This window comes from Pteropus vampyrus, unplaced genomic scaffold (assembly GCF_000151845.1).
Source record: "Pteropus vampyrus isolate Shadow unplaced genomic scaffold, Pvam_2.0 Scaffold135, whole genome shotgun sequence".
NCBI lineage: Eukaryota > Metazoa > Chordata > Mammalia > Chiroptera > Pteropodidae > Pteropus > Pteropus vampyrus.
In genome coordinates this window covers 6,177,256-6,186,624 of record NW_011888916.1, presented here as the reverse complement: position 1 = coordinate 6,186,624, position 9,369 = coordinate 6,177,256, and the positions used below count along the sequence as shown (strand labels likewise).

The 9,369-nt window shown below is 51.5% G+C and overlaps 1 protein-coding gene and 1 long non-coding RNA gene across 5 annotated transcripts in view; one reads left to right on the top strand and one right to left on the bottom strand.

Moving 5' to 3' along the window:
- TTC39A (tetratricopeptide repeat domain 39A) overlaps positions 1 to 9,369 on the top strand; it is a 41,609-nt gene that overhangs the window by 12,631 nt on the left and 19,609 nt on the right. For 3 of the 4 annotated variants that reach the window (XM_023534964.1, XM_023534965.1, XM_023534966.1), the window contains 3 exons: positions 3,014 to 3,145; positions 4,013 to 4,089; positions 5,435 to 5,502. In XM_023534964.1, coding sequence (XP_023390732.1) covers positions 3,014 to 3,145; positions 4,013 to 4,089; positions 5,435 to 5,502 — 277 coding nt within the window. Of the gene's footprint in view, positions 1 to 3,013; positions 3,146 to 4,012; positions 4,090 to 5,434; positions 5,503 to 7,237; positions 7,303 to 9,369 lie in introns of all 4 variants that reach the window. The other variant, XM_011367685.2, reaches the window with a different exon arrangement.
- Positions 760 to 4,100, bottom strand: LOC111744424. Its single transcript, XR_002782145.1, has 3 exons — positions 3,975 to 4,100; positions 1,436 to 1,550; positions 760 to 1,118 (listed from the first exon to the last, which is right to left on the bottom strand). It is a non-coding gene; the product is annotated as an uncharacterized LOC111744424 (long non-coding RNA).

Below are 9,369 nucleotides of genomic sequence, written 5' to 3'. Positions count from 1 at the left end.
CAATAGCAGAACATTAAACCAAGAACGGAGCCTTTTTGGGCAAGGGGCCCAGTGTAACTGCACAGATCACGTACCATAAAGCCGGCTCTGGATAGCTTCCTGAAGGAAGTGACATTTAAGCTGAGATGGGCTGGGTGAGGCATCAGCCAGATGGAGAGGTCATTTCTAGGCAGAGGGAACAGCCTGTGCAGAGGCCTGTCAGTAATGGGAGTTCTAGTGTATTTGAGGAACAGAGACACTCGGCCTGGCTGGAGTGAGGAGAGCCGAAGCAGATCCCGGAAGGGAGAGGGCAGGGCGATGGAAGGTGGACTGGGGATATGAGTCTCCTAGAAGGTGCTTGGGCTGGAGAGCAGGGCAGTGAGGTGGGGTCTAAAGGGACAGGAATTGGGGTGAGGAGGGGGGCTTTAATGAGGCTTGGAGGCAGGGGGACTGCCTCTGCCTTCCAGACTACCGCGGCCTCACCTAGAGAGGTCCTCAGAAGTGGGGCCTTATGCTGGGATGGGGGGATGGGTTCAGTGGCCCCAAGAAGGATCAGTGGATGTTGGGTCAGAATCAAGAGGCCCAGATAGTGGAGACAAGGATGGTGGACAAGTAACTGATGAGGGCCTGAGCTTTGACTGCTGGCAGTGTAGGAAAGGGCTGGAGGCCGCTGGGCTTAACTGACCTTCAGGTGGCCAAGGAGTCCCTGGTCCCAACACCAGCTCTTCCGAGGGCTCTTCCAGTACAGCTGGTCTGGGCCCAGAAGGTGCGACCCCAGTGGGCATGGTGTCCCAGAGCTGGGTCTAGCTCAGAGGTGAGGGGGCTGTTGCTGCCAGGTGGCTGGCTGCTTTATGTGCAAACGAGAACTTTGTGGAGTGCAAACTAAACTTGGAATGTCTCAGGTCAGGGGACTTGTCATACCTCTGTACCTCAAATTCCAGTCCATACCACATTTGAGGAGCTTCTCGGTGGTGAGCTGGGGAGAGGCCAGGATTCCCAGCCCCAGCAGCATGCCGGTGGCTTCAGACCTCAGACTAGAAATTCCACTTTGCCTGCCAGCTGCCCAGGCGGGGCTGTTCCTTCTTCTGGGCTCAGCACGGGTGCGCTGAGAGGGTGGGGCCGAATCCCTGGCGTCAGGCCTGAGGGGTGGCAGAGGCGGGGGTTTAGGGAGAGAGGAAGTAAAAAGCAAGGGCTTGCAAGTTAGAGAAGCCTGATGGGAAGGGGTAATCTGGGGAGGCATGGATCTGTGTGCTACCGGGAAACCCGTCCCCAAGGAGAAAGCTTTGATCTAAGGCAATGACCCTTGACCCAAGCGGGCGGTGGAGCGACTTGCATTGATTGAGCATTGGCAATATGGCCCTGGCTTATTTAAGCCACCAGGAGTCCTAGGAGAGAAAGGTTAATGGCATGCATTTTAGAGAGGAGAATCGAGGCTCAGAGAGGCTACAAGACTCACCAGGGTCAAACTGCTGGTATTGAGCAAAGACGAGATTCCAACCTGTGGCTGAGAGACTTCGAAGCCTGAGTTCTGCTCACTGCAGGTTGCGGCCTCCTTTCCACAAGTCTCTGCCCTAAGATAAAGTGGTTCTAGCAAAGACCAGGGAGGTGTCCTGACAGCTGCGAGGGCTGGTGAGGGGTCGACCAACCACTGGTTTTCTTCAAAAACCTTTGACTCCCAAGGATGATATCACCTGAGAGTCACCCAGAAGTAAAAAAGCAACTTAATGTACAGAGGTGTTTGTGAATGAGAAAGGCAGGAAAACAGGTAAAATCATGTGATTTTACAACAGAACAGTCTATAAACCTTAGTCCATCTTTCTTTGCCCTGAAGTTCCCAGCATAAGCCTGGAACTGAAGAGATTCGTAAATAATTAACAAGGGGGTATAGGGAAGGGAGTGAACCTCTGCAGCACCTACTGTGTGCCAGACAAGGGTCCTCCCCAGCCAGCCCTACATGGACCCAAGCAGGCCAGCATTATCGTCCCTACTTTGTAGAAGCATAAATCAAGGCACAGGCATGTTATGCCTTCTCTAAGTACGGAGATGGACTGACATTGTTCCTACCCCTCCCTGCCTGCTGCTCTCTGTTAGACTAAATGTCCCCAGCCCCAACACACTCTTTAGTTGAGAGGTCTGGGGCTGAGGAGAAGCAGGGAGGCTAGAGGGGAAGGCTTCCTGAGGCAAGCTTGCTTGGTCCTGTCACATCGGTGCTGAGGACAGAGATGAGTCCCACACAGGCTCTGTCCTTGAGGTACCCAGTCTGGGGAGGGAGCCCTGGATTCCCAGAGAGGCCTTTGAAGTATTTAAGGCCTTGACAGATGGATGAGTCAAGGGACATGGGATTAGGAAAGGGCATTTCAAGCTAAGGGAGCAGCATGGGCAAAGACCTGGAGTGGGGAAAGTGTGGGGTTTTCTTGAGGAGAGCATGTGCAGTTTAGTCTCACATGTGACCAGATCACAGAGCAGAAGCAGAAGTGAAAAGAGGGCTGAACTGAAGAGGTGGGCAGGGCCTGCGTTTTGCAAAGTGCCATACCTGAGCATTATCTCATGGGATGTGGAAGCCATGGGAGGGTTTAACCAGAGAGGTTGAACTAGAGAGTGACATGATCAGATGATAGAATTAGGAGAGGGAGCAGGTGGGAGGCCAGTGAGGCAGTCCCGGGAACAAGGATGGGACAAGCCCAGGGGTGGGGCTTGAGGGTAGAAGAGATCCCACAGATAAGACTTGGGCTCTGCCAGTGGGAGGTGGGGCAGAAGGTGAGAGGCAGCCCTGGGTGGAGGGAAGCATGGCCTCAGGCCAACATTGCTAAGCCATTTTTGAGTCTTCTGAGCAGAATAGGAACAGGCTCAGATTTGGAAAGTCACAGAGCCACTCAGCTGGGATCCGAGGTCTTTAGATCACAAGTAAGTCTCTTCTTCTCCCTGGACCTCTATTTCTCCCCATGCTGAATGGGAGAGAAGATGGTGGATGATTGACACAGGGCCAGTTACCTCTGAGGTTATAGGAGGTACCTATGTCCTTTCTCCCTGGCAGGACCAAGGAGAGCATGTACCATTCGCTGACATATGCCACCATCCTGGAGATGCAGGCCATGATGACCTTTGACCCTCAGGACATCCTGCTTGCTGGCAACATGATGAAGGAGGCGCAGTTGCTGTGTCAGAGGTCAGGGCCCCAGCGCGGGGAGGGATAAGGTGTTGTGAGGCCTATCCTGTCACCCTGGCCTATTCCAGTGCCTAAAATGTCATTATGAGTGCTGTTCCTTTTGGCTGAGAAGATGTGTCCTCAAGTGCTAAGAGCTGTCCCTATCATCACTGCCTCAGGAGCCTTATTGTCAGAGCCACTCACTGAGGGCTCCCAGGGCCCAGGCCTGGTTGAGAGGAGGTAAATTCTGGCTCTGTCACTTAATTCTGGCTCTATCACTTGACCTTGGGCAAGTCCCTCTCGGGTGTGTTTTTTGATAGGTTTGTTGTGGGGACTGAATGAAGACACTAGTCACCGGACTTGGTATATAATTGGTGTTCAGTACATATTAACTGCTTGAATTAATGAACCAGTAGACCCCGAGTGTTTGTGTGCAGGCGGTCGTCATTCAGTGGGGACACACTCATGCTTGTCCTAGGCTAGGTCCTGTGCTGGGTACTGGCCATGCACGGAATCATCAGACCTGGGCCCCTCTGATGCCCACACTGCCTGGTTGGAGAGACAGGCACAGACAATGATATTTCAGCACGATGCAGGGAAGCTCAAGGGATCATGGGTGTCCAGCTAAAGAGTAGGAAAGGCTTCCTGGAGGATGTAATGCCAGACCTGGGTCCTGAAGGATGACTAGGAGCAGAGGGAGGAGGGGAGGGTGCTCCAAGCAGAGGCAACAGCAGGGGCAAGGGTGTGAGAAAGCCCTAGATTTGGGGGAGTTGCCAGGATTTCACTGTGTGTGGAGTTCTATGGGAAGAGCAGGAGATGCGGTCGGACCCAACCCGGGCCCCTCGCTCACCTTCGCTGAGTGATCCAAGGCCATTTTTTCCTTTTTAGGCACCGGAAGAAGTCCTCTGTAACAGATTCCTTCAGTAACCTGGTACACCGCCACACTATGGACCAGTTCACGGAAGGTGTGGCACCCAGGATGTCCTCTCAACCCTGCAGACCTCAGGCGGTCCTGTTTCAGATGCAGAGAGGGGTGGGAAGGGGTGCTCATTCTCCCAGTCATCACTGAGGGTGCTGGGCCCTGGCCTAATTACTGGGACACAGATGGGTCAACCCTGGGGCCTTTTGAGGAGGGGCTCTCGGGTGAAGGGGGAGCAGACGAGACTCACTTACCTGATGGCTTTACCTGTTAAGAACCTGGAAGTCCAGGAGAGAAAATTCTGTCACAAAGTCTGTGTGCTTTGCTCCTCAGGCTGGGGTGGGCTTAGAATTGTATGTGAAGTTAGGTTTACTGGTCTATGTATGTAGCGATCTCATGTGCCCCAGAAGGAATGTGGTTTTAGAAGCTGACACACTAGGTGGGACGAGACAGCTGAAAGCAGGGGAAGAGATGGTCTGGGGTTCCAGAGCCTATGTGGCGTTTTTGTGCTGTGACCATATGTACATGTCCTGGAGGTAGCAACAGCCAACCATGAGCAATTTCAGGCTCTTCAGTGCGAATGGCCTTCCCCACCTCCAGAGCCCTAGAGTTTCCAGCAAGAAACAATGCATATGATGGTGTCACTCCCTCCTTCATACATTCCATGGCTTCCTGCTGCCCACAGGACCAGATCTGTAACCCCTTCAAGGCCAGTGTTCGTGGCTCTCTGCCAGTGGTCCTCTGCTTTTCCTCATCTTTTCCTGCCCTCTAAATCTCTCCCCACCTTACCCCATTTTAACCACCTGTGTCTCGAGGGTCCCCAAATATCTGAGTTGTTTGGCTCTCCTGGGCCTCTACCTAGAAAGCTCTTCCTGCCTCTACCTAGAAAGCTCTTCCTGCCTCATCCTTCCGTTCCTTTTTCAACTCAAATGGCCAAACTCAAATGTCCTTTCTTCGGGAAGTCTTCCCTGACTCCCGGCTGGGGTTAGACCTCCTTCCCTTACTCCCGCAGCCTGTGGGCTTCCCCAGATCAGAATCTTCTTCATCAGTTCAACCCAGTGCCTTCTCCTTGCCTGGCACCATGGGGGTGTTGGTGCACAGCACCACAGCGATGCTTGGAGAGCAAGAGAGCAGGCCGAGGGCCCTGTGCTGACATTCTGGGTGGCGGGATGGGGGGACAGGAGGAAGACAAGGGGGGAAGACGTAAACTAATTTGGGACAGCCGTAAGTGCTAGGAGAGAACCAGACCTCGGAGATTGGGTGGAGGGGGCTGGGGAGGGTGCTGACTCAGGCTCCCTTTGCCTTTTGGGAAGTGGGGGTGAGGCGGATTTGGCCTAGGCCTCCTGCCAAGAGTCCTAGGAGGTCACAGGGCTTTGGTTTTCTCCCCGCAGAGGAAATCCACGCTGAGGTCTGCTACGCAGAATGCCTGCTGCAGAGAGCAGCCCTGACCTTCCTGCAGGTAGGAGCCCTCTCCTTGCACAAGCAGCCTGGGGATTTCAGAAGGTGGATCACCACGCCCAAGCCAGTAGGGTCTATAGCAGCCATGATCAGCCCCCTTGTAGTTTAGGTGAGGTCTGAGGCTCCGTCACTCCAGCACTTCCGGCCATGGCCAGGCTCGGTGGCAGAGGTGATGGACTCTGCCCACTCCACACTGAACACAGATGTTCCCATCTGCTACCAGGATGTGCTTCCACATCGTGACTGCTGTTTTCCTGCTAAGGGTCACATGGGATGACAGGCATTGTCACAAAACCTGCTTTAAACTTGATTTATTCAACAAACAAGTTGACTCAATTCATTCAGAAGGTTGATTTGTAGCACAACATATCAGGCTTTGTGCACACGTTACAGGCATGTAGTTTTTACATACCTTACACACAATGCATATTTCTTTCTACGTACATTTATATACGTTCTTTAATCTTCATCTTACAGTCCTTCGAAGGGAAGGGTTTGAGAGGAGGAGCCACTTTCCCAGGGTCACGTGGCTAGCAAATGGCAGAACTGGGATTCGAACCCAGGTCTGGCTGGCTAGGAACCTATGCTCCTTACTACACAGTGGTAATTATGAGTAGTAGAATCACTATTTTAACAAAAAGCCTCGTTTATAATTATCATAATTAATCATCCTGTAAATATGTGAGTTGGGGTGGAGAAGCACATATAAATTTTATTGTTGGGGTGCTGTTTATTTTTGTTAGCTATTTTTCTATCTTTTTATACCTCTGGTGATTAGAACTGGATTAATCCTAATCCTTCATCAGCGTAATGAACTATAATAATTGCACCATGAATGGCCTTTTATTTTGTTTATTCTAGTATTACATATAACAGCCAATGCTCGTGAATTCCCCTGCTGTCCCCCCACCTCCCTCCTGCCACACACACACCCAACTAGAGGACAGAACACTGCTAGCAAGTCTCTCCCTCTGGGCCCTTCCCCACCCTGTTCCCTGCCCCCCTCCACAGGGGGAAACCTCTAGCTTGGATTTTGTGATTATCACCCCCATCCTATTTTTTAAAAGTAGTTTTCTCATCTTCCTGGTGATGTCTGAACAGCATATCGTTATGTTTTGGTTGGCTTCAAGCTTCTTAAGGCCTCGAGTTGTGTGGGACTTGCTTTCTGCACCCATCTTATGTGGCTGTGTAATAATATTACGTTCTGTGAATATAACAATTTGTTCATTCCTCTTCCTGCTGAAGAGCGTTTGGGCTGTTTCTGGTGCTTGGCTGCCGTTAACCCTGGGGCCATGAACATTCTCAAGGGCGACTTCCGCAGCCAATGTCCATCCAATTTTCTTGCTTGTACACCCAGGAGTGGAGCTGCTGGGCGGGCTATAGGTATTGGTGCTTTAAATTACAAATGTGATAAATACCAGCTTGTAAAAAGCACGAGCGTCTCTCTTCCTTCCCCTCCGTTCCTCCCCTGGAGGAGGCTCTGTGAACCACAGAGTATCTCCTGGCTCTTCTCCAAGCACAGAGAATGTGTACATGTGAGGCTGGTAAAGCAAGGCTGTGGTCAAGCCCTGGGCATTCTGGAGGTGTTGTTTGGCTGACCTCTGACCCCATCCCCCCAGGCCCCTCATAGAGCTGGACCCAGGGAGGGGCAGGCAGGGTCCAGAGCCTTGTGTGATCGTTCTCAAGCCTCTGGCTACCCACCCAGGCCCAGCTCTTAGCATCTCTCCCTCCCGCAGGATGAGAACATGGTGAGCTTCATCAAGGGTGGCATCAAAGTTCGAAACAGCTACCAGACTTACAAGTGAGTGGGGCTGGCTTGGGGAGTCTGGGGAACAGCATCTACTACCCTGTTGCTCTCAGGCTGCTTTGTGGGAGGAGAGCACTGGCTGGAGGCAGGAAGCCCTAAATGCCATGTGACCTCAGGCAGATTTCTGCACCCTCAAGACCCCAGTTTTCTGGAGTATTATTCCCCTGTTTTTCTGGGTGTCTCTGTTGCTTCCCTTGAGTGCTTACTCTGTGCTTGACCCTGAGCTAAGGGCACATAAGACACAGATTCTGCACGAACAGCTTGGTGTCTGGTAGGGACAGGTGGAAGGACACAGTAACAGTAATTTTGAGAGCAGCACCAGAACCCCTACACGTTCGTTACGGCAAAGTCCAAATGCCACTTTTCCCATGAAGCCTTCCTTGACGGCTCCAGTACACAAGGATAGTGTCACACACACTCACACCCCTCCCTAAGATGGGAACTCCCCAAGGACCAGATTATTTCAGCACTGGGCCTGGCATAGGCCGTGTTTATGGATGAAAGAAGACTTGTGGAGAACCCTTTTACCCAATGTGGTACCACAAACATCTACAATTCTCAAGTCAAAAGAGCTCTGAAAGCTCAGTTTTTCCCTTCAAGTTTGGCATTGAAAATCATTTTCCACTGAAAGTTGACTTGAACTGACCAGAGTATTTATCATCTTTATTTTCCCCATTTAATGTGACTATTTCCCTGCAGAGATTTTGTGATTTTAATTTCAAGATATTGCTGGGGTGCAACACACTGTGCCACATGCAGACACCACATACTTTGTGGGTCTGTGCTGGAATTGTGGAAGTGTGTGAGGGAAAGCAGACAAGTGTTCTGGCCCCTCTAGTCTCCCCACCAGCTTCCAGAGTGATGTCAGGTCACCCCTTGCCGACTCTTCTTGCTTGTAGCATATAGTCCTGGGTCATTGCCAATCACTCCTGAGAGTCCCCCGCCCCGTCTTCCCTGCCACATCTCCTACCTCACTCTGCTCCAGACATTTGGGCCTTCCCTCAATTCTTCAAACATGCCAAGCTCATTCCTACCTCAGGGCCTTTGGACACGCTGTTCTCTCTGCCAGGAATACTCTTTCTCTGCTGGGCTCATTCCTCTCATCTCTGTTTTCAATTCAAACATCAGCTCTTCAGAGAAGCAACCCCTGAACCCCAGACTCCATTAGGCCCCAAAGTTCTTCTCCTTTGAGGCCTTCCTCACTTTCACAGTGACTAAATAGGGATCTGTCCTTTAGAGTGGGAGAGCTGTGAAGGCAGCAACTTGGTGGCTTTGCTTCCTGCTTCTCTCTAGTGTCTGGCAAGAGAGGCCTCTGTTACTGAATGAAGAAGCTCATAGCCTGGGAATAGGGCGGGTACATCTTTAAAGCCTATGTCCTGCTCCAGGCAGGCTAGGCTCTGTACTGTTGGTGACCAGGAGAGAGAGGGTTGGATTCCACCCAAGAGATTCCAGAAAGACTTCCTAAAAGAGGGAATGTTTTAGTTAGCCCAGTTTTTCTCAACCAGGGGTCATTTTTGTCCTCCATGAGACGTTTGGCAATGTCTGGACATATCTTGGTTGTCGCAATGGTGGGGAGGCTGCTCCTGGCATCTAGTGGATAGAGGCCAGGAATGCTAAGCATTTTGTGATGCATAGGACAGCCTCTTACCCAAATAATTCTCCAGCCTAAAATGTCAGTGGTGCTGAGGTTGAGAGAAACTGTTCTAGACAGAATGCAGAATGCAAGCAAATGCCTAGATGTTGGACGACTCAGGTACGCTAGGCCTGATATGGCTGAAATTTAGGGGCAAGGAATGTGTTATCCACCTCCCTCCTGCCACACACACACCCAACTAGAGGACAGAACACTGCTAGCAAGTCTCTCCCTCTGGGCCCTTCCCCACCCTGTTCCCTGCCCCCCTCCACAGGGGGAAACCTCTAGCTTGGATTTTGTGATTATCACCCCCATCCTATTTTTTAAAAGTAGTTTTCTCATCTTCCTGGTGATGTCTGAACAGCATATCGTTATGTTTTGGTTGGCTTCAAGCTTCTTAAGGCCTCGAGTTGTGTGGGACTTGCTTT